At 51.7% G+C, this 22787-nt stretch overlaps 5 protein-coding genes across 5 annotated transcripts; 2 read left to right on the top strand and 3 right to left on the bottom strand.

The window, feature by feature from the left end:
- Positions 1 to 74: 74 nt before the first annotated feature.
- UV8b_00367 (uncharacterized protein) lies at positions 75 to 2231 on the bottom strand (the record flags this gene model as incomplete). The annotated part of the gene is made up of 3 exons (XM_043137865.1): positions 75 to 1698; positions 1789 to 2005; positions 2135 to 2231. 3 exons carry the CDS (start codon positions 2229 to 2231, stop codon positions 75 to 77), a joined length of 1938 nt encoding a protein of 645 aa, XP_042993799.1.
- Positions 2232 to 12152: 9921 nt separating this feature from the next.
- On the top strand, positions 12153 to 12445 carry UV8b_00366 (uncharacterized protein; the record flags this gene model as incomplete). The annotated part of the gene is made up of 2 exons (XM_043137864.1): positions 12153 to 12296; positions 12371 to 12445. 2 exons carry the CDS (start codon positions 12153 to 12155, stop codon positions 12443 to 12445), a joined length of 219 nt encoding a protein of 72 aa, XP_042993798.1.
- A 1147-nt stretch (positions 12446 to 13592) lies between these two features.
- On the bottom strand, positions 13593 to 14857 carry UV8b_00365 (uncharacterized protein; the record flags this gene model as incomplete). Its single annotated transcript, XM_043137863.1, has 2 exons — positions 13593 to 14070; positions 14163 to 14857. 2 exons carry the CDS (start codon positions 14855 to 14857, stop codon positions 13593 to 13595), a joined length of 1173 nt encoding a protein of 390 aa, XP_042993797.1.
- A 1082-nt stretch (positions 14858 to 15939) lies between these two features.
- UV8b_00364 (uncharacterized protein) lies at positions 15940 to 17445 on the bottom strand (the record flags this gene model as incomplete). Its single annotated transcript, XM_043137862.1, has 5 exons — positions 15940 to 16160; positions 16252 to 16889; positions 16976 to 17111; positions 17177 to 17306; positions 17425 to 17445. 5 exons carry the CDS (start codon positions 17443 to 17445, stop codon positions 15940 to 15942), a joined length of 1146 nt encoding a protein of 381 aa, XP_042993796.1.
- A 1092-nt stretch (positions 17446 to 18537) lies between these two features.
- UV8b_00363 (uncharacterized protein) lies at positions 18538 to 21974 on the top strand (the record flags this gene model as incomplete). Its single annotated transcript, XM_043137861.1, has 2 exons — positions 18538 to 20955; positions 21078 to 21974. 2 exons carry the CDS (start codon positions 18538 to 18540, stop codon positions 21972 to 21974), a joined length of 3315 nt encoding a protein of 1104 aa, XP_042993795.1.
- Between the last annotated feature and the right edge of the window lie 813 nt (positions 21975 to 22787).

Below are 22787 nucleotides of genomic sequence, written 5' to 3'. Positions count from 1 at the left end.
AGAGAGGGCAAAAGAAACAGAGGTTACTAGATTTGCATTCTCGCTTTTTCATTGGCAATCAATCTACATTCGAGTTACAGCTTGGCGGGCGCTTTACCAGCATCCGTGCCGTACACAATTCGCAAATCCGCCATCAGCTCATCCTTTGTGCTGGCCCTGCTTCGTCTCTTCAACTCGGACTTTTCCTCGAGAAACCGTATGAAAATCTCCTTTGCCACCTCGCTCCCGTCGCTACTGGCATCCACGTACAGGAGCAAGGAGACGATGATGTCGCCCAGCGCCCACACCACTTCTCTAGCCTCGCCCATTAGGTCCGCCTGAGGAGTCTTCTCGACGTGGCTTCTCAGCTGGCTCCATTTTTCGACCGGGTCCCAGCCGCTGGGTTTGCCGAGCTTGCCCCTGAACGCACTGGCCGTCTTGACGAGCTCGTCCAAGGCGGCCATGCTGCCTGCGCCTCCGTGGCGATGCTTGATGGCTCTGATGAGATCGGTGCAGAGGACGTCCGTGGTGCCCTCCCAGATGGGCAGGACACATGTGTCGCGGTAGATGCGGGAAATGTTGAGGTGCTCTTGGTCTTGGTTCACCAGATAGCCCACACCGCCGAGGGACTCCATGCACGAGAAGAGGAGAGGCACGCTCGGCTTGCAGACGTATGCCTTTGTGAGCTGCGTCATGATGCGGAGAAGTGGCTCGGTGGATTGCTTTCTCGGCGTTACTGCCTGCAGGGCCGGCGACATCTGCTGTTCCGAGGCGGAGCTGCGGCCGTCGACGGGGGCGTGCTCGGAAACTCCGAGAACATACGAGGTATAAAAGGTGATGAGCATCAGGCGGTGATACTCGGCCGACAGCTTAGCAAGGGTTCTCATGTGCAAGGGACTGTCAACGAGCCTCATGCGCGCCTTGTTACCGGCACCGACTTCGCGGACCAGCGCGTAGGCTCGTGCGATTCCCAGACCACGGCCCACACCGCCGACCGCCGCGACGGCGGAGTGAACTCGTGTCAGGGTCAAGATGTTGCTGATTTCATGAATACCCCGCCCCTCTTGCCCAACGATCCAACCGCGCATGTTGTCCAGGACCAGCTCCGCCGTGGGGAGAGACTGCGTGCCGAACTTGTTCTTCAGCCGCTGAATGCGGACGCCGTTGAGGACTGTTCCATCTTCCTTCGGCTCGCCACCAAGAGTCACGGCAAGTGGATCATGCTTTCGCATGGGAGCCAAAAAGGTGCTTAGCCCGCCAGCCTGGGTACGTGCGAGCAGGACAGACATTTCGGAATCGGTTGCGCTGGAGAACCACTTGAAGCCGCTGATGCTCCATGGCCCGAGAGGCATCTGGTCTTCCTTGGAGGCCAACAAACCCGCGGCCCCATCGGGTTGATACGTGGCGACGGTCTCGGTAAGAGATACGTCGCTGCCACCGGTACGTTCCGTCATCCACTGTCCGCTCGTCCATGCATAGCCCGGCTTCCGGGATGTAAGTCTTCTGTAGGCATTTTCAAAGACTTTCCTCTGCTCGGCCGAAAGACTGGCGCTTAGCTTGGGGTCGGTGAGGTGGCGCCTGAGTAGACAAGCCGCCCCGTCTTGCATGGCTGACGGGCAGCCCACGTTTGCGCAGGACCCAACCCACAAGTGCGTCCGCAAGAATTGGAGAGGTCGGGAGTACGCGCCGTAGGGAGAGTCATAGCCTGTGGCGACCATGCTGAAATGGCAGCGAAGGAATGTCAGCGCTCTGGTTGGGTGGGAAGAGATGGGCTCAGATGGAGCAAAGAAGAATAGCAGCATAACGCACCCCTTGGAGATACTAAAGTCTTGCAGGCTGCGCCATCCCTCACCCGTCACCAACTCGCCTTTCCAGTGACCAAAGGCATCTCGGCCAGAGCCTTTGAGGTATGGCTTGTTATGCTCGGCATCAGTGATCCAAGTGAAGATTTGATCGGATATGACGTCTTGCCCGAGCGAAGACACCTCTGGCCCAGCTTTGGAAATCACATGTTGAGATAGAAACACTATCAAAAAGACCTGTCAGCCATGTTCATCTTTGACATGACCATTCGACGTGGAATCAAACATCTGCCCAAAGCAGACTGATCTTGTTGACAGGACTAGCAAAGGAAAAGGGGAGCTGGGCGACTTACGTTTGAAACACCTCTTGAAAGACACGTCATCGTGGGCTTGGTTCTTCAGAACAGGAACCTTTTGGAAAAATCCTGCATCAGCACCAGAAGGTTCCATGTTTGGCGCTGTTTCTCGGTTGTCTCAACGAGACCATTCAAGTACACAACATTACTCATTGCTCCAGGCCAGAGATGTTCAGATTTCCTCCACACATAGAGGCTGCAGATGGGCGGATGTCATTCCGCACAGCAAACAGCTAGGTGGCGTCTGGAGAATGCCGAGGCAAGTCGTTTTCATCGTTGCGACTCCACCGAAGACAGGTCCGAGGCCCAGGAGCAGCCTTTTAGTTGAGGTCCTTTTAGTGGGAAAGGCGGTATTGGCCCGCTGGTGACGAGCGACGAGCCGGGGTCATGGACCGAGAGCGGAATGCAACTTGTCCTGACTTCCGCTTTCACGCAACCAGTTGCTGCGGGTTGCTTTGCTGGCAGTCATTTTTGTCGCGCAATACAATACAATCGACCAGCCTGCCAAAGGGAGGAGGAACCTGCATGTGAAGAAGCGTCCAGGCCCAGCGGCGTGTTCCGCCATTCTTCAAGCATCGAAAATGAAAAGAAAATCGAAGGTGTGAGAGTGACTGGTCGAATGAACCCCCTACCGGGAGTTACAGCGTTTCATTCCACAATGCACAGGAAGAACCGACCAGACGTTTCCTACCATCACGTACTCGGTAATCCGTAGTGCTTGGCAAGATGGTAGATAAATACATAGCACAAGTAGTGGGAGCAGTGGGCGGAAGGAGCAAACCACGAATTTCGTGCCGAACAGAAGCAAGCTAGCGAGCCCCACACTCTCTGGTTCTAGGCCAGCTAGTGAGATTTAAGAACCGACCTCGCAACCAAAAGCCGCAGTCGTCTAGGGGTAAGGACACCAGTTTGTGGAAGTCAACCGACGAAACACTGGAAACCGAGGTTCGAGTCCTCGCTGCGGCAGGCAATTTTTCTTTGCCTGCTCTCATGTCAGAGATATTCTTTAGTACGCCGCAGTCGTCTAGGGGTAAGGACACCAGTTTGTGGTCCGAGTGATTCACTGGAAACCGAGGTTCGAGTCCTCGCTGCGGCACGAGTGTTGATTTTTGCGCGGGAAGCTGCTTTTTTGCGACGCAGTTTCTACCCGCGCTCTGTATTTCTTGAATCAGCTGGATCAGCCATCCATCCACCCACCACGGTGGTGAGCTTCTTTCCTATAAAGAGAGAGAAATAAGCACAGCAAAGCAGAAGAAGGCGTCTGGTGGATAAAAGTCTCGCCATATCAACCTCGGCGGATTGGCTGACAAGCAGTGGCGATTGTTGCCTTTTCAACCGATTTATAAAGGAAACAGTGACACTACATACGCTACATACATACCTAGGTTAGGTACCTCATAACATACACTTGCTCGACGAGATCATGATGGCATGTCTCTGCGGGGAGGGAAACAGACGGATGAAATGCGATGAATGCGCACGTACAGAGAAGAATATGGAACCAATAGGTAACCAACCTCGAGGTGACTTGGAATGCCATGTGCATCCGCCAATTGCCGCACCAATAACACTAACTGTCTGACGGCCCGGCCGGGGAGGCCTGGAATTGATGCCTGCCTGTCGGCGGGGATACCGGTGGATCATCATATATGTCGGGAATATCCGGATACGAATATGGCACATGTAACCGAGGGAACAGTAGCCCCTTAGGGTTACCCCCGTGCCCACTATAAATAGCTGGTGACCTGAGTACTATTGAGATAGGTCAGGTCAACCCTTTATAATATACCGCTTTCTCTCCCTGCTTCCTGACATAGTAGCAATTGCGTAAAATAATACAATAACCTCATTCTCATCCTTTTATTAGGTGCCACAGCACTATATCGTTCGATATCTAAGATTGTACTATAATTACCGCCTTTATCGGATACCTATTGAGGTGTGATAGTAGATTCCTACTAGATCTATTGAAACCTCGTATTGCTATTATACTCGTATAGCCTCCTATAATAAAAAGGAAACTATTCAGAAGATCGCGATATTCTTTCGTAGTTTAACTTTATCTATAATTAACCTATTCAGTCAGGTAATCAGCCTTTTATGCCTAGAACGTTATAGACAGCAAAGATAGGTACCGATATAATTAATTACAATAAACCTACATATATTCTAATATCCCGATATAAGTAGGATATCTAGTATAATTATATTTAGAGCGAGGCTTAGGTAAGGAAGGTATAGGATCTCATTAATCCTAATTAAGCGATAATCCTTAATAAACCTAAGGATGTTATGCTTTAACTATATCGACCTATTCTAATACAATCGTCGGTATCGATATTAAGAGAAATACTAATAGAAAGTAGTCCTTCTAAGAATATAAGGGCAGCCTCGGCGTTAAAGGCAGCCGCAATGCGAAGCTATTTGCAGCCAGACTAATAGCTAAAAGACCCGAATAATTATTTCAAATGGAGATAAATCCTAGATAGCCTAGGCCCTAACGAATAGGCTACTCTCATTAATATTATATTAAGAAACGACCGGCATAATTATACCGAGCTAAAACAGGCCCTTTCTAAATATATAGAGTAGTTTAATACAACCCTCGGCCCAGAATTCAAGCAGATAATAGCAATAAGGTCGATAATAAAGGATAAATTACGTATCCTTATTAAGCGTATATAGCTAGTAAAGACCGCTATTACCAAGCATATTATATAGCACTTCGTTTAGGTTATAGAACGGAATCTCAATAAATATAACGTTTTAGAATGGCTTAGTGAAGTATTAACTATTTACGACCGATTAGAATAAAGTAGCTTAGTCCTCCTATTAGGGAATAAGCCTGCTAATATATTAGCGAAAGCCCTCTCTCAGAAGTATCCTAGCATTTAGGATAATATCAACCGGGAAATTACTAGGGCCGAGAAGTAAGGGCAATATATTAACTTTCGTGAGATTATTAAAGATATAAGGCAGTAGGTAAAGCTTTAAGAAAAAAGGAATATTACTACTAAAGGGAAGTATGCTGTATTTACTATTAAAGGAAAGCCTTTATTAAAGGCCGCCGCCGCCCCTAGGAATACTACCGGTATAACTTTAGCTTTAGCTTCAAAAGAACTATCGTTAGAATTATTGCCCTATAAATACTATAAGCAACCATATATCAAGAAGAAGGGACTATATTATAAGAGCTATTAGGCTCTTATTCCTTCTTTAGCGCCTAATAAGTTCCGCTTAAGGATTCGGAAGGAAACTAAAAAGGCCGCAATAGTAAAGATAAAGTAAGAAAGCAAAAAAGTATAAGCTGCATTTAAGGCCTTCTAAGATATATATAATAATAACGATAATAATAAGAATAACTCGACTAAATCGAAGGGAAAAGAAAAAAAGAAGTAGGCCTTTACTATAGAAGGTGTTTCTATTAAGTCCTTTTCTAACGAGTCTCCCGCTTTACAGGCATATATTATTATAGATACTAATGCAATGGCATATATATTCAATAACGAAAAGTAGTTTCTGCATATTAATAAGGCTATCAATCAGTATATTCGAGGTATATTAGGCACTACTAGGGTCTAAAGTATTAGAACTATTTAAATCATACTAAAAGATAGATGAATTATTACCTTTACTAATATTCTATATATTCTAGGGATATTTATTAATATTCTTTTAGAATTATTAATAAAGAAGAAAGGATTATATTAGAACACTAAGACGGATAGAATTTACCTTAGGAAAGGAAGAATATAAGAAAATATCTTTTAGATCTACCGAATTAAAGAGAAACCTTATATTTTATATTAGGTAGACGGAAACAATATACCTATAAGCGAATTTCTTATAAAGGCTTGGAATTTTAGAGAAGAAAAGCCTTAATATACCTATTTAGCTCGAGGAGACAATCGCTAGCTAAAGATTTTAATAAAAACACCTTATACTATATAGTACGCCCGATTTAGGCACCTAGGAAGGGATCTAATAGATTATATCTTCAAAGATATATTAAATATACCTCTTAAGCAGGCAAAATCGGATTATAAGGTTTATAGTAGCGTGAAAATTACATAGTAGATTTCACGATGCCTATAAAAGGCATTAATACCTTAGGAACCCTTTAAGGTTGTATCTTTTAACCTTTTCGTATAATTACCTACTTTTAATAGTAATAAATATATCATATTATTCACCTGCCGATTTATAGGAATAAGGTTAATATTTATAATACCTAGGAAATTAGACCTTCTAGGTTATTAGTTAACCTTCAAGCATTAGGTTCTACGCCTATATAACGTAAAAATCGCGATAGTTATCTCTAATAACGAAATAGCGCTTTAGATATTATAAAGTTGGGAAGAAGCTAAGCAGAAAGGCATTATGCTTCGGTTATTAAGCCCTAGTTACTAATATTAGAACGGTTATACTAAATATTCTAGGGGGGTATTAAAGATAAAGATATTACTTCTAAGTATATAAGCAGGATTCCCTAAGGATCTATAGCCTATTACGGCAGAAGCAGCAGTATATCTATTAAATCGTATGCCTTAGAAATCATCTTATAATAACTAGAAATCGCTACTTTAAATCCTTTAACTTTAGCTTTAATGGAATCGGCCTGCCTAGGGATATCTACCGGAAGATATACACCCTTATATTCACTACCTTCGCGCTTACAGATATAAGGCCTACGTAATAATAAAGGATAGGATATTATGCGCCGGTCTAAAGCTCAATCAGAGGGCTTATATCGGCTATTTAGCTAGATATATCTTTACAACCTAATACCTAATTTAGGTGCTTTTATTAAAGAGAAGCTATTAATTCAACTCGAGCTATATCACATTTGATAAGACGATCTTCTATAAGGATAAGGAATAGTTACTAATACTAGCTAAATAAAGGGAGAACCTGAATACCTTCATTAGTAATATAGAGGAAATCCCTATCATTAATAACTTTAAGCTTATTACATCGGGGAATCTAATTAAGAACCCCTTTACTAACGAGGTTGCCCCTAAATAGGGTATAGATAAGGCTATCGATTAGGGCATTACACTAATTAATATAATTAAGGCTATTAGCGATGCCCCTTAACCTACCGCTATTAACTTAAAGGTTATAAACTACCCCGAAGAGTCGAACGCTTAAGTATTACTTCTATCCCTACTATTTTCGCCCGAGCCAGACGATTAGACTAAGCTAATACCTCCCCTTAATAATATATTTTATATTAAAATAGAGAAGAAGGCTCATAAGGTCTTTATAGCAGCTATCATAAAGCCGTTAGCTATAATAGAGACCCCTTATATTATAAATATACCTAAGGAGCCAGCGATATAGAGGGAGCTTCAAAAGCACCCTAAATATAAGGAATTTATCGCGGCCGCTAAAGAAGAATACGGCAAGATTACTAATAGGGAGATTAGGTATATTATTTATTAGAATAATTTATCTATAGACCCTAAGATCAAGCTATTAGACCTAAAGTAGGTATTCGCCTATAAATAGGATTAAGATAGCTTCTTTACTGGTTATAAGGCCCGATTATACGTTTATAATAATTAATAACCTTTCGACCTTCGTAATACCTAGGCTGCCGCGCTTGCGGCATATACTTTTCGCCTCCTAATAGCCCTAACGTATTATTTTGACCTAGATACGCACTAATACGACTTTATTATAGCCTTCCTAAATGCGCTACTTAACGAGACTGTCTATTATAAATAGCCTAATGGATTTCACAATAGTTATTTATATATTAAGCTATTATATACCCTTTACGGGCTTTAAAGGTCGCTATTGCTATAGTTTAAAGAGCTATTACGATTCCTAATAGAAAGGGGCTTTATATAGGTCTATAAGGACCCCTATATCTTTATTAATGATACCCTTATCGTATTCTTCTATGTGGATAACCTAGTCGTCTTATACTATAAGTTATAAGCAGAGGCATTTAAGTTATTTTATGCTGCATTAATAGGCGCTTTTAAGATTAAGGACCTTAGCGAGTTATATTAGTTCCTAGCGATTAAGGTTATTCGCGACCGTATAGAAGGGAAGCTATAGCTTACCTAGAGGGCGTACTTCGATAAGCTCGCGATTAAATATAACCTTACCTCCTTTAACGGAAAGGAACCCCCTAAGCACCTATTAAACGCCGCGAGACTTAAGAAGTATAATGGAACGGCTAAACCCAATAATACTCAGCGATACTAGTTAATAGTAGGATCATTAGTATATCCGATTATAATTACTAGGCCTAAACTAGGCTATATTGGATCGCAGCTTTCCTGCTTCCTTTAAAATCCTAGTTTAGACTATTTGCGTGCGGTAAGGAAGGCCCTTAACTATGGCTATGCTTAGAAGAATACTACTATTAAATTCAGTGCCAATAACCTAGAAATATAGGTATATTTAGATGCATCTTTTGCTGACGATATTATATCCCAATGCAGCTCATAAGGATATATAATCAAGCTATTTAGTGGCCCGATTGTATATAAAACTAGTCAATAGGATACTATAACAACATTATCTATAGAAGCTAAATTACTGGCGATTTCATATACCGCGAAAGAGGTTATCGCGTTCTATAGGCTATATGAGGAAGTTGGGCTTCATTTAGTATAAAATGTCCCTACTATTTAGTGCAATAATATCCAGACTATTCGCCTATTAAAGGAAGAGTTTTTTAAACTTATAACCCGGCTCTATTACGTTAATATTTATTATTACTAATTGCGGCAGGAAGTCTAGAAAGGCTCTATTAATATTATATAGGTTCCTATAGGTAATATGATTGCTAACGGTTTTATTAAGCCCCTAATAGGCTAGAAATTCGAAACCTTTTACTATTAGCTAGGGCTAGTAGTATTAAAAGGCTCCCGCGATGCCGGACAATCTCATAATATTTATTATGATATTAAGGAAATGCCTTATAAAGAGGATAATAAGGATGCTCATTAAATAGATTAAAAGATGCGTTTCAATAGCCGCATATATTTTCCTGTATGGACCTGAATTTTATGGTTTATTGTTATTTTCTGTTATCTTTTACGTTCCTCATAACGATATATGCAAATAGGGGCATTTTTACCCCTAAGGATTATTTTCAATAATAGCGCCTCTACCGCTCTTCTTGCTATAGTATAATAACTTCTATAGTTCTATTTGCTATCTTATTTTCTATGGGAATTAGCTATATAGCAGGATATGCTCGATAAAGCACATCCTAGGGGGGTGTATCGGCGGGGATACCAGTAGATCATCATATATGTCGGGAATATCCGGATACGAATGTGGCACATATAACCGAGGGAATAGTAGCCCCTTAGGGTTACCCCCGTGCCCACTATAAATAGCTGGTGACCTAAGTACTATTGAGACAGGTCAGGTCAACCCTTTACAATATACCGCTTTCTCTCCCTGCTTCCTGACACTGCCCGACGGGGCCTGCGAAGCCGCGGGTTAGCGGTGTGCAGTGGCATGAACCCTACATGTAATCTCCGACAGCAATCTGGCCGCCGAGCAGCCCAGCTGCCTGCCCGCGGCGCCGATCCCCAGGGCAAGTGCCACCCATTGTTCCGGCTAGGTACATGTACCGACATAGGTACCTATGTACCTCTTACTGCCTTGCCTGCAGTGCCTCCGACTTCGCCCCTCACAGACTCACTTGTCAGGAGGCCGCGGAGTTTCAAGCCCCATTGGCGGGTGGCAAATTGCAAGGTACCTCAACCACCTTGGGTCAGTCAATCAATCAATCAATACTTGCTGAATTCTTACTACCGCCTGGGCAGGGTCGGTGCCATGCTCCAACACACGACCAAAAAATCGTGACCGTCGGTGCAAGAAAGGGCGGGCGGCCACACGATCGGTGGATGACTTTCGGCCTCGCCGAGGGAGGCTGTGGCCGCGGTCAGCGGATTCGGGAGAGTTGAGCGCGGAGGACCTGGGTACCTAGGTAGGTACTTACCGGCGTGCTTATCGTGCCAGGGGCCTCGAGTCACCCGGTCGGTACTTGATACCTGGCCCGTTGGTGCGCGCTGCAGACTGGTGACTAGACGTCGACGTGACAAGGGCCTCGGACTTGCACGCCACCATCTGTTTCCTTCCGCGTGGCATCACAGAACCGCCCTCGAGACAAAAAAAAAAAAAAAAAAACCACGAGGAAAAATGGCCACGACTTGCCTCGCGGCAATAGCTTGGTGCGGAGCCGTTGGGCCCAGATGCTTGCTTTCAGCCCCCAGCTTTCGCAGCCCGACATGGACATGGGGGGGGGGGGGGGGGGAAGGCAGACAAAAGGGACCAGACGGCATGCCAACACGCGGCTCCGGCGTCTGGGTGCATGCGAACGAACCCAATTGACCTGACCTGCTGCGTTATCGCGATAAGCATCAATAAGCTCCGTCCATGGTCCATGCATGATCCATCGTTCATCGTTCATCGTTCATCCATGATCCACCGTCCACGTCCACCATGGCACCATCCAATGCAACGCAGCAGAGCGGCCGACCAGTCGGCGCTCTTGGCTCAAAGGTTCCCCCAAACAAGCTGGCTTGCCGCGCTGGCTCCTGTCCCCCGTCAACTTGACCCGTGTTCTCGTCACCCCCCTGCCGCCCGCAAGACCTCGGTCACACGAATCGCGGGGGCAATCGAGAGCGAGCAATGGCGTTTTGGCGCCTACCTAGGTAGCTAGCGTGCGACGACGCCCCAGACAGAGCTGGTCGGGTCATGGCCGAAAGCACCAGCGATTGAAAGAGACCAGACGTGACCTGGCCGTGACCTGGCTGTGATGCGGGACAAGAACCACCAGGCATGCTGAGCGACAGACAAGTCGGCGGATGAGTCGTCCAGGCCCCCATCGCAAGCTTGTTTTCTTTTTTTTCTTTTTTTTTTTTTTTTAGCTCTCGTCTTTCTGGGGTACCGGGACGAATGAATGAAGCCATGCATCGTGCCATTGAGCGCAAAGGGCATTGATTGCTGCATCATCTTGCACGTGATGATGGATGTGCTTTCCTCCACAGCCGTAATGTGCGCTCCAGCAGCAGGGAGGCCCAGGCTCTGGCTGCGGTCAATGCCAGCGTTGTCTGGCCACCCTGCGCCGCAGCGTACCAGACCAGGCAGACCAGACCAGACCTGAACAGCTTAAACTGCGTCCAAGTCCAAGGCGGCGCCGTTATCGGAGGCCTCGGATGCCGTCTTCCTGCGGGTGGAGGCCAGAAAAAACCAACTTTACTTGCAAGTCACATGTACTCAAGTACCTCCGTGCTGGGCCAGTGGTTCAATGACGACGGCTGGGGGGCGCATGCGTTTTGCCAGCCGCCAGCCGCCGACCAGACAGACCCTGGGACCCGCCCCGTTGGGCTAGGTGGCTGGCGCTCGCTATCCTCTCGAGTCTGTCCGCCGTTCAAGAGGGTACAGTACAGAGTACACATGTACCAGACCAGACCAGACCTTAACCTGGTGTGGCCAAGACAGGCTGACCCCTTCAAGGAGAGCAAGGGCCCCAACTGCCCAGACTCCAGCGAGTCCACATGCCGCCAATGCCGCCATGCCGCCAGTCAGTCAGCCAGTCAGTCAGTCAGTCATTCATGGCGCCGCCCTCCAGGCATCCCGTGCCTATAAAGGCCCGCCGGTCCTCATTGTTCGCGGGCTGGGCTGGTCGGCTTTGTAATCTTCCTCCTGACCTTGTCCCAAGCTTGAAGCATCCCATCCCCCTTCTTCCTTCCTTCCTTCTTCCCTTGACATTCCCGTCTGTTTTTCTGGCTGTTTCTGGCTTCAAGCCCAGCTTCCGCCGTTGCTCGCCTCGTGGAACATCCCAGAAGTCGACTTCCCGTCTACCGCCTTGCTCACCTTTTTTGGCCTTTATCCACCCCCCCCCCCCCCCCCCTTGACGAACGACGCTTGCCGCCTTTCCGACAGCCAAAGCGCAACGGCCCCCTTGACCTCAAACTCGACGGAGCAAAACCACACACACACACACACACGCACACACACGCACACATACCATCAAATGGCTCCCAAAAAGATCCGATGCGGCGCCAAGGAGTGCCGCGAGCCCGCTCAGCGCATCGTCGGCGACTGCGGCTTCTGCAACGGCCATTTCTGCGGCAAGCACCGCCTGTTGGAGGACCACAAGTGCAGCGGCCTCGAGGACGTACGTCAGCCCGCCCCGGGTTTCCCCCAAGATTCTTCTCGCTAACCCTCCTGCCTATCTTCTTCTCTCTGCAGTGTAAGAAGCAATCGCACGAGCGCAACGCCGCACAGCTGGAAGCGGAGCGAACGCAAGTCATCCGTGGCGTGTAGGACGGGCAGCAACGAGCTCCGTTGATGCCGGCTCACGATGATGACTTGCTGGCACCTCCCCAACTCTCCCGCCTTGTGGCAGCTCCAGCCTGCTTGTTGCCGAAAACCAAAACCCTCCGAATCCGCGCCGACGGCTGGTGAAACCCTGCCATCGGAAGGCGCCCTGGCACACCAAGACAAAGCACGGGCTCTTCACCTCGTCAAGTCACGCACGGGGGACACGACTGCACGATTTTACTCTACCTCTCTTACACTTTTCTACTCGAGCGATTGACACCGGGTTGCGGGGTTTTTTTTTTTTTTTTTTTCTTCTTTTTTCCCCTTCTAGGAGGGGAGAGGGTATAGGAGGCGAACAGGACTGCCCGTTGTATTCTACTAATAATTCAGCTCGGGTAGGGAAGTAGCGGTTTTCAGTCGCACGGCGCAACGGTTTTTTTTGTTCCTTTTTAATTGGCTCATCTCAATCTACATATCCGCGTGCGTGGAACTGTCTCACGCGGCATTTTGAATCCCGACAAGGTCGTCTTCCTATTGCTCGGGTCCTGATTCTTTCCGAATGGATGCATTGACACGACCGACCCGCGGGACTGGGCTTTGCGCCGCAGAGTTGCAGAGTTGCAAAATAAACAGACGGGGAGGGGAGGGCGTTGGCCGTACGTAGCACGTGTCGGGCATCCACCGAATTTGTTGATTTCTTCCCGAGACGTCACCTGCAGGACTGGCAGAGCTACGTGAATCGAGTCTCCATTGTGGCGCCTGACGGCATCGGATCCATCCTTTTCTCGAGAACCCGCAGCGTAACGGCTCGGCGACGTTGGGTATCCATGATCCATGATCCAACGACTAGCCAGTTGCTCGGCAGGGACGTGCAAACTCCCAGCCAGCAAGGTGACTTGATTGGGGGGCTTGGACGGACCCCGTACTCGTAGGGCACGCATGCATGCATCCGCCACCGTCTTTGCCTGCAAATGGTCGGCAGTCCGAACCTGCAGGGTTCTTGTCTACAGACCGCCATGATTTCCTCCGTGTCCTCGTTAGCGGCAAGCATCCCATATGGAAACAACGAAACCCCACCTGCTCCCACCTTCGATGCCATGCCAGCTGTTTCCTGTGTCGTTTTTCAAACACCTTGATTCGCCCCGGTAGCTCACACTGGCTTTTCCTCTTCCATGGCAGGGGATGTGTGCTCCTCCTCCTCCTCCTCCTTCTTCAACACCTCTCGCGTTGTCCTCTTCCTCCCGGCGACCTTGCTCCGCTCGGCAGCCTTGCACAGCCCGCCGACGCCCAGATCGCAATCGCCGCAGCGCCGGCCGACCGGCAGGCAGACGGTCTGGCCAAAGCCCACCAGCAGCCAGTTGATCTCGCGCCACTTGTCGCGGGGCAGCCACGACTGCAGGGCCAGGCGGGTGTCCTCGGGGTTCCTGGTCGTGTTCCATCCCCACAGGTTGGTGATGCGGTGGACGTGCACGTCGACGCCGATGCCCTCGGTGCGGCCCCACGCCGCCGACAGGCAGAGGTAGGCCATCTTGGGGCCGACGCCCGGCAGCGACGTCAGCCCGGCGACCGTGTCGGGGATGTCGCCGTTCCACTCGTCGCGGAGCCGCACGGCCGCCTGCTTTATGTACCTAGTGGTGGGGGAGGATTTTAGGACTCGGCAACGAGAGAAAGGGAAAGGGGGGGGGATGTCTTTTTTTTTTTTTTTTTTTTTTTTTTTTACTTTGTCTTGTTGTTGTGGAATCCCACCGCCCAGATCAGGCCGTTCAGCAGGTCGGCATCCACGGCCAGCACGTTTTCGAGGTTCAAGCCCGCCGGGGCGCCTGCCCTGTGGGCCGGCAGCTCCGTCTTCAGCCTGTGCATGGCTGCCGCGTTGACCGTGTCCTTTGTCTGGCTGGAGAGCATGAGGGCGATGAGCGTGTGGAACCTCTGGTCCCGGGGGGACGCGTCCCGGTCCGCCAGCCTCTCGCAGCCCATGGTGTCGACGGCGGCGCCGTGGGCCGCGCCTCCGGGAGCCCGCATGCGCTTGACGGCGTTGTACGTGGCCTCCCAGCCCGGGGGGGGCGAGACGGCCGCCCCCCCCGCGGGAGGGCGTGCTGTCCGCGCGGCCGGCTTGCGAGCCCGCGGCGGCCTGGGCGGCGAGCAGGGCGCGCCCACCGGCGACTGCTCCGGCGGTTCGGCCTTGACGGCGGCCCCCGCGGGCGAGTCGGAGCTCCTGCGGCGGCGGCGCTTCTTGGCCGGCGGGCTGGCCCAGTCTTCCATGTCGGGGGTTCGGGGGCCATTCTGCGGCGCGGCGAAGCGGGCGAGGGACCGGGTGATGCGACGGACGGCGCCGGCGCCGGTGCCGGTGCCGCCGGAGGGGGAGGCCTGGCGCTGGAACAGCTTGGCCGTGTCTTTGGATATCCTCGACGACCGCATCGCTGTGGTGGACCGGGGGGGGGGGGGGGCAAAGGAGGTCGGGCCGCTGGTATGGTCGGCTGGCTGGGCCGGTTCGGTTGCTGGGGACCGAATTCGCTGCCGGGCGTAGGGCGTCGGGCGTCGGGCGTCGGGCCCCGGGATAAGCTGATTTGCCGCGGTGCGAGGGGCAGGTGTTGAGGGCTATGTTTACAGGCTCTGCTGAGTCTGCTTGACGTGCTCTGCTTGGGCACATGCAGACTTTGTGCGCCTTTGTTGCTGTGCGGCGCCGTCTGACTAGCCGAGCTGTTGGCTAGCCGGGCCGTATGAGTCATGTAGCCCCTGCAGCCTCACATATCAGGCACAGCGCCCGATATAGCAGGTACCGGATGGTCATTTCTCTCTCACGTCTTGTCTTGCCGATAAAGTACTGCTAAGCTATCATCACCACCTTCCTTTTCCTACGCATCATTGCGCTGCTGCATTCCGCAGCAGGGATCGATCGGGCTGGTGTCCAAGCGGATCGGATCGGCCACGGAGCAAAAAGTTCGTGTTGCATTTTGCCCGCCTTTGAAAGCATCATCAACGTTCATATGTGGCACATTTCAGGCGGCTTTTACCGACGCGAGCCTGACTGGCTATGGGCTTGTTTCCGCGCGTGAAAAGCGTCTTGTGAGGAGTCGCTTTGATGTGGAGGGAGCACATGAACACACAGTAGCGGATTTGAGCACGCAGTACTCGGTAGTAAGTACCTTTTTATGTGTGTTCGCGCCCCAAATCCGCAGGGGGATGGACTATGTATGTAAGTAATCCCCTCGAGTGGCTACGATGGCGATCGACCTTGCGCCCCAATCCGTGCGTCCATGCTCAACTCAAAAGGTAGTCAGGTGCTCAATGAAACGAGGCTGGGGGGCTTGAATTACGGCCGCATTGCGATTGCAATTGCGCACGCTGGGCCAGGCCATCAGGGTTCCTTGATTCGTGCACCGGGCCATTCCACGCACCTGTTGTATCATCCTGCTTGCCCCCAAAGTGACCAATGCCTCGCCTCGCCTCGCCTTGGACTTCATTCCCCTTCAACCTCCGTTTTCTGTTTCTCAAGTCCCTTACAATTTCCTCATGTCAATCACGCAGCGGATGCAGTCGCCGCTCTTCATCAACTCGAAAGCAGAGTTGATCTCGCTCAACGACTTTCGATGGGTGATGAATTCGTCCACCTTCAAAGCACCGCTCATGTAGTCGCCCACCAGACCTGGGAGCTGGCTGCGTCCCTTGATGCCTCCGAACGCACAACCTTTCCAGACGCGGCCGGTGACAAGTTGAAACGCTGCACTGCCTGTTAGGGACGGAGGAGGATAAAGAAGCAAAATAGCAGCGCCGACGCTGAGCCCTGGAGGGGGGGCGTGTGTGTTACTTACGTCTTGTAGAAATCTCCTGGCCGGCAGCGGCGACACCGATGATGATGCTCTCGCCCCAGCCCTTGTGGCAAGCTTCAAGGGCAGCTCGCATGACGCTGACGTTGCCGGTGCAGTCAAACGTGTAGTCGCAGCCTCCGTCGGTCATTTCAATGAGCTTTTCGACAATCGTCTGGCCCTTCAGGTCGTTGGGATTCACAAAGTCAGTGGCACCAAACTTCTTGGCCCACGCCTCCTTGGCCGGGTTGACATCCGTCACGATTATCCTGCCAGCCTTGTTGACAACGGCTCCCTGGACGACGGAAAGGCCCACGCAGCCCGCACCAAAGACGGCAATGTTGGAGCCCTCCTCCACATTGGCCGTCACACGGGCTGCGCCGTAGCCCGTGGTGATGCCACATCCCAGCAGACAGGTGCGGTCCATGGGAGCCTCGGGCTGGACCGCGACCACGGAGATGTCGGCGACGACGGTGTACTGCGAAAAGGTCGAGGTTCCCATGAAGTGGAGGAGGTCCTTGCCTTTGCACCTGAAGCGCGAGGTGCCGTCTGGCATCACTCCCTTGCCCTGAGTGGCACGAATCTTGCCGCACAGGTTCGTCTTTCCCGATTTGCAAAACTTGCATTCCTTACACTCTGGGGTGCTTCCCCGTCATTTACCCCGTCAGCCGCTGTGCGCGAGCGCGTGTTTTGGGTCGTCCCATTTTCAGGCTCAGGGCCAGATACGTACTAGAGAGCGATGACATGATCCCCGGGCTTCACGTTCGTGACACCTTCACCGACAGATTCAACAATGCCGGCACCTTCGTGTCCCAAGACGATGGGGAAAGCCCCCTCGGGGTCCTTTCCAGACAGAGTGTATGCATCTGGTCGCCGCTGGTTAGAATGCTGCGAGTACGGCATCTCGCCAGGCGCCGTCCTGTGGCCTAACCTGTGTGGCACACGCCTGTGTAGTAGATGTGGATTCGGACCTCGTGAGCCTTGGGGGGGGCGACCTCGACATCTTCAATGGAGAGCTCTTTGCTGGCCTCCCAGGCTACAGCCGCTTTGCAGGTGATGGTCTGTTGCTCGGGCACTTGTCAACGATTTCCGTCTCGGTTGCTTCGCAGCACGAGGTTGAACGTGTGAAGGGGGCGGGGCCGCGCTTCATGTTCTGCTGCAGTCATTCAATATACGGACCTTTCCCACGGTATCGGACATTTTTTCCGAGTCAGCGTGTGCAGAGACGACGGTCAAGTTTCAAATGTTGGAAAGAGCACTTTGAGCATTGAGTGAGGTCGACAGGCAGAGAGAAGAGGTATCAGATTGAGGGGTACGGAGTATGCGTGAGTGGTGTGGCACGGCCAGGCCGCTTGACGTCAGCAGTCCGTCAGCAGTGTTAGCAGTCGGCCAGCAGTCGGCCAGCAGTTACCCCGCGCGAAGCTTAGCCACGCTACGGAGCACCTGCGTACCTACCGCAAGTCAATGTTTTCCCCCGAAGATCTCGGTGCAAGATTCCGACTCCCGAGTTATCTCCGGCCAAGCTGCCGCCACCCTGGGCCCTCGAGGAGATTGTTTGGTGGATCAATTAGCAAATTATTGCACAAAACAGCTAAACGCTGAAAAAACGTGGAGCTTGCAGTATCATAAACAGCCTGATTGGCTTTGACACTAAAGTAATCGGGTGTCTAAAGTCGGAGCAATGGTGTGACAGATTGCCATGCCCACTGTGCCGCCAAGTCTCATGGAAGAATGCCGTACGGTGCGAAGTCGGTCATCTCCTTACTGCCACTCTACAGCACTATTTACCAGCAGTAGGAGACACGCATTATTAGCCTGAAATCCTCAACCCCCCCCCCCCCCCCCCCCCGGTTCCTGGGTGAATCACGTACAGTCTCGTGTTCCCTTGCGTTTTGAACGCTGGTCCCAGCCTTACTATGTAGGCTTACTCACACTGCGTCGCATGGGGCAACGAGCTGCTGGAATTGCTCACAAGAAGTTGTGGCAATGCAAGGCTGCTGGCATACGCCCGGCTAAACATCGGACATGCATGTCCTCCCGTGGCGGCACGGTCCCGGAAAAAAAAGCAATAACGCGTTTCACCAGCCTGCAATAACTCGCTGATAAGCTTTGCATCGAAACATTTGCCCAGCCTCTCCCACGAATATATCCCCCCCCCCAATCAACATGACACCGTGATTCATGCTGGAGAGTGTTCATATGGTCAGAGTGCGGGAGGAACCCTTTCACAGCGACGTCGGTCGAGGCAAGACTGAATCCAACTGTTAGCCTGTCGCAGAACCTCCCGTCACCATGGCTCACCGATTCATGGTACCCGATTCGAGTCCCGCTCCATCGACACCCGATAAGAATTCGAAAAATGGAATGACCTTCTCCTTCATGGGCGACATGCCATCGACGACTCCCGCCGGCCCTCCTCCGTCCTCCCAAGCCTCCTTCACCCCTGCGGGAGCTCCGTCAGAATCCTACTTGGGCAGCTCCATCATGCATGGGACGACAACAAACAGCAAACCTCCGAGTTTTGGCTTCAGTCAAAGCCAGTCGCATAGTTCACTGGGACGCAACTTGTTCGGCCGAAACGAAACATCTAATGCGCCCCTGGGCCGCTCCATAAGGGGCAGGGAGCGACAGCCTTCCGGCTTAAGCCGCCAGTTCAGCTTTGACGACGAGGAAGCGAACGAGGGCGAGGATGCCGAGGGAGACGACGAGTTACCGCCGCACAGTCTATTCCGAAAGTCCTCTGCCCTTCCTGACCAGGTAGACGAGGAAGACGAGGATGCCGAGGGAGACGACGTCGAAGCGCAAATCGATCGATATATCGAGGAGGAACTGCAGGCTAAGCAGGATGGCCGAAGTAAAGCGGATGGTGACGATGACCAAGAGGAAAGTAAAATGTCCCAAGGGGATTCCGATGAGGAAGACCTGTTCCTTAACATGCGACATGATGACCGCCCCTACGGACAGCCCATCATTGGGGAGGGTGACGACTTGATTATGCTTCAAACCCCCGCGGCTGCCGACAGGGTCCGAAGGGAAGCCGAACACATATTTAAAAGATCATCGGCACGTCCCGGCGGCCCAACACGAGACAAGGAATTCCAGTTTGCGACTATCGCCAGGGACATGTATACCTCGCAGGACGCTGCTAGAATAACCGAGTCTCCGGATTTGATACTCAAAACAGAAGACTTGGTCTCCAGGCTCTATGACGAAGGAGTAGGAGCTGTGGAAGATGCAGAGAAGATGGATAATTCCTTGGCAAACATTACATATCGACTGGTCAGGTTGTGGAACGACTATGTGGAGGGCTTGCCTCAGCCCGAGGGCGAAGACTTTGCGACCGTTGGACCCGGAAATAAAGCCGAGCCGTTTGAGAAGGCGACGTACGTTGCCAACCTGATTCTGCGACTACACCATACCCGTTTCGAAGACGACATAGGTGACGAGAAGACGCCTCCACTGCCCGAAGTCTTATTTAACTGGCAAGAGTCCAGCCACAACCTGTATCCCGATCAGGTTCGTGAAATCAGCCGCTACAAACCAAGTCCGGCCTGCCACGGTTTGTTTTGGCAAACACTGCGAAGCGCGCTCCTTAGAGGCGACGTGAGCGGAGCATTGCAGCTCTTGAGAAACGCTGGCTGGGACCAAGTTTGTAGAGGCACCCGTGACGACAAGGCTTACGTCGGCAAGGCCCTCGAGAACGTGCGTCGTTTTGCCGATGCTACGTGCGAAATGCTCGAAAAGTGCCCGGCCGTGAGAGCCGACTGGGACATTTGGAACAGTAGCTGGACTCTGTTTCGCATCCAGGCGCGAGGCTCCTTGGACAGGCTGACCCTCTTCGCGGAAGGGCGTGACGGCCAAGCTGGCGATCATTGGGGCGGCAGTCACGCTCAGCAACAACCTCAGTCCATGTCCACAATGGCCAGGCAGGCATCAAGTCAGATTCCCTGGGACGTCTACGAGAACTTGCAGAGTGTGTATGGTATAGTGCTGGGAAATCACGAAGCCATCTTGGAAACCGCCCAGGACTGGTGCGAGGCAACGGTTGGGTTGCTGGGTTGGTGGGACGACGCGAACCAGCACCGCAAGAACCCCGGGCTATCCCAGTCGCGCGGCTTCGGAGCTTCGAGATGCCAAATCGGAAGCTCCCCAGACTACTTTGATCGCCTTGGCTCCGCATTCCGCTTGGTTCTCGACTCGGACATGACTCCCAACCCCGCGGATCCTGTTGAAGTTGCCGTTGCATCTTGTTTTGAGGGCAATGTGAATGGGGTGGTCGGGCTTTTGAGAACCTGGTCGCTTCCTGTTGCGTCGGCGGTGACGGAAGTTGCTTCCCTGGGACAATGGCTACCGGCTACAAAATCTGCCAAGCCCCTGCCGACCGACACTTTGGACATGGACGACCTGGCCTTGCTTGGAATACTTCCACCAACAATGGACGAGATGGAAGGCATCAAGGACACCACACTCACATTGTACGCCCACGAGTTGGCCGGTATCGAACACCTATGCGCGCAGAAGAGCGGATGGGAAATGGCAATCCGGGTGCTCGGAAGAATGGACTCGCCGCAAAAGTCGGAGGACGCGGTCGCAGATTTGCTGAAAAAGCTGCTCGAGACGCTGGATGAGAAGTCGCGCACCACCGTTGACCGACTGTGGAAGATATTGAACGACCTCGGCATGATTGTCTACGCCGAGGAAATGGCCGAGGTAACACCATTCCCACCACGTAACTGTGCCAATGTTTTTATTTATGATTTTTATGATTTTATGATTTTATTATTTTTTATTTAATACCCTCGTGGTGGACGCTGACACTAAAACGATTGCAGGCATTCGCAGACATTCTGTGCAAGACGTCTGACAGATACGGCGAAGCTCTCTGGTACTACGCCCTAGCTCACCGTCCTCACAGAGTCAAAGGAATATTGAATCTCCTCATGGCGTATTCACTGATTGAATCAACGGTCTTCCCGCCGGAGAAAGATATGGATGAAGATTTCCGGAACTTGCTGAGGAAGAGGACCGAAACGCTGGAAATAGGCGCCAAGCAAGACTTGGAAGCAGCACAGCTCCTTGGTCGCGTGCTTAGTGGTTATGCCACGCTGCGCAAATTTTACGAGATTCGGGACGAAGCAATCAAGTGCGAGGAGACATCGAGCGCGAAATCTAGGGCCTTGAAGAGACAGGCGGCCGTGGCTCTTGTGGCCGTCATCTCAAGTGCCGACGACAGCATTCGAGGGGGGTTGCGCGACGAGACGCGGGATGCCGTGGTGAGCGAGGATTTCCTCCTGGCCTTGCTCGGCGAGGCCACCGTCTTTGTCAACCAATCGCCGGCAGTCTTGACGCTGGATCAGATTGACGTCTTGCTCAAGGCGGTTGAGGATTTGCAAACGGTAGGATCGCGCGCCTACAACTCCTGCCAGTCCTTCCTTGACGCAGTTCTCGCGTCGGGCCAGAACTTGAGGGGATCCACGCCGGCTGATCTCCTGACAAAGTCGACAAGTTCGCTCAGCGGAAGCAGCTACGTCCTGAGCGGAAGCTCCATGCTGGCCAGCCGCGTCCATCAGGCGACAGGAGGAGGCGGCGTGGAGACGAGGCGCGGCTGGGACTGGAGGAAAGGATGGAAGGTTTCCACAAAGGGCGACGACTTGCTGCGAAGGCTTCGCCTGGGGCTGTCCAAGGACCTGGGGGTGCTGTGGCTTGAGGACACGGATGGGGTTGCTTGATTTGGCATGGACATGATGATGACATGTTGGGGGGGGGCCTGCCCGGCTCGCCTTGTATCTTTGTTTGCCGCGGGGGAGGGGGGAGAGGTGTCGGTCGGTGGTAATCTGTCAGTCGCGAGGGCGAGGTATGGAAAAATGGGACACTGCTGTTGTGGTTTGGTTTGGTCTGGTCTTGTCTGGTCTGGTCTGGACATGACGCCGACTTGGGATGTTGCTCACGGGGCACGTCAGCTATTCCTGGCCAAAACGAACACGACAACGCCCGGGCCAAGTGGTCCGAAGCCAAGGACCGCTTGTCCTCCGTCGGCACCACTCTTTTTATGCAAAGCCCCAATCCCACGTCAGCCCAGGCCGTGACAATGAGGCTACCATACATACCAGCGACAAATGACATGACCAGACCCCCCATCTGCGTCGGTTTCCGTGGCAAGAGCTGCACGGGGGACGCGCGCCCCGCCTGCAAGGGAAGGATGCACCGACGCAGGAAGGATGCAGGAAGGATGCAGGAAGAATGCAGGAAGGATGCAGGAAGGATGCCGGTGTGACCTGCGTATGTACCTATTGACCTATTGACCTATTGACCCTACCAAACCAGACCGTATGTAAGACGTGGCGGCCCCGCTGCGCGGCCACATTTGGGCGGGTTTACGCTGCTGGGATTGGCTGCAGCGGTGCAGGGCAGGCGGGCTGCAGGCGGCAAATGCACGCAGGCAGGTGCCGGCAGCTGCGAAGCGAACGAAGCAGAAACCAGACCCTAGACATGGAATGGACCCTTTCCATCACATTCCGCCATCACACACATTTGCAGCGTCT

The sequence above is a fragment of the Ustilaginoidea virens genome, chromosome 1, assembly GCF_000687475.1.
Source record: "Ustilaginoidea virens chromosome 1, complete sequence".
Taxonomy (NCBI): domain Eukaryota; kingdom Fungi; phylum Ascomycota; class Sordariomycetes; order Hypocreales; family Clavicipitaceae; genus Ustilaginoidea; species Ustilaginoidea virens.
Note: the sequence above shows the minus strand (reverse complement) of the source record. Positions and strands in the feature narration are given on the sequence as shown.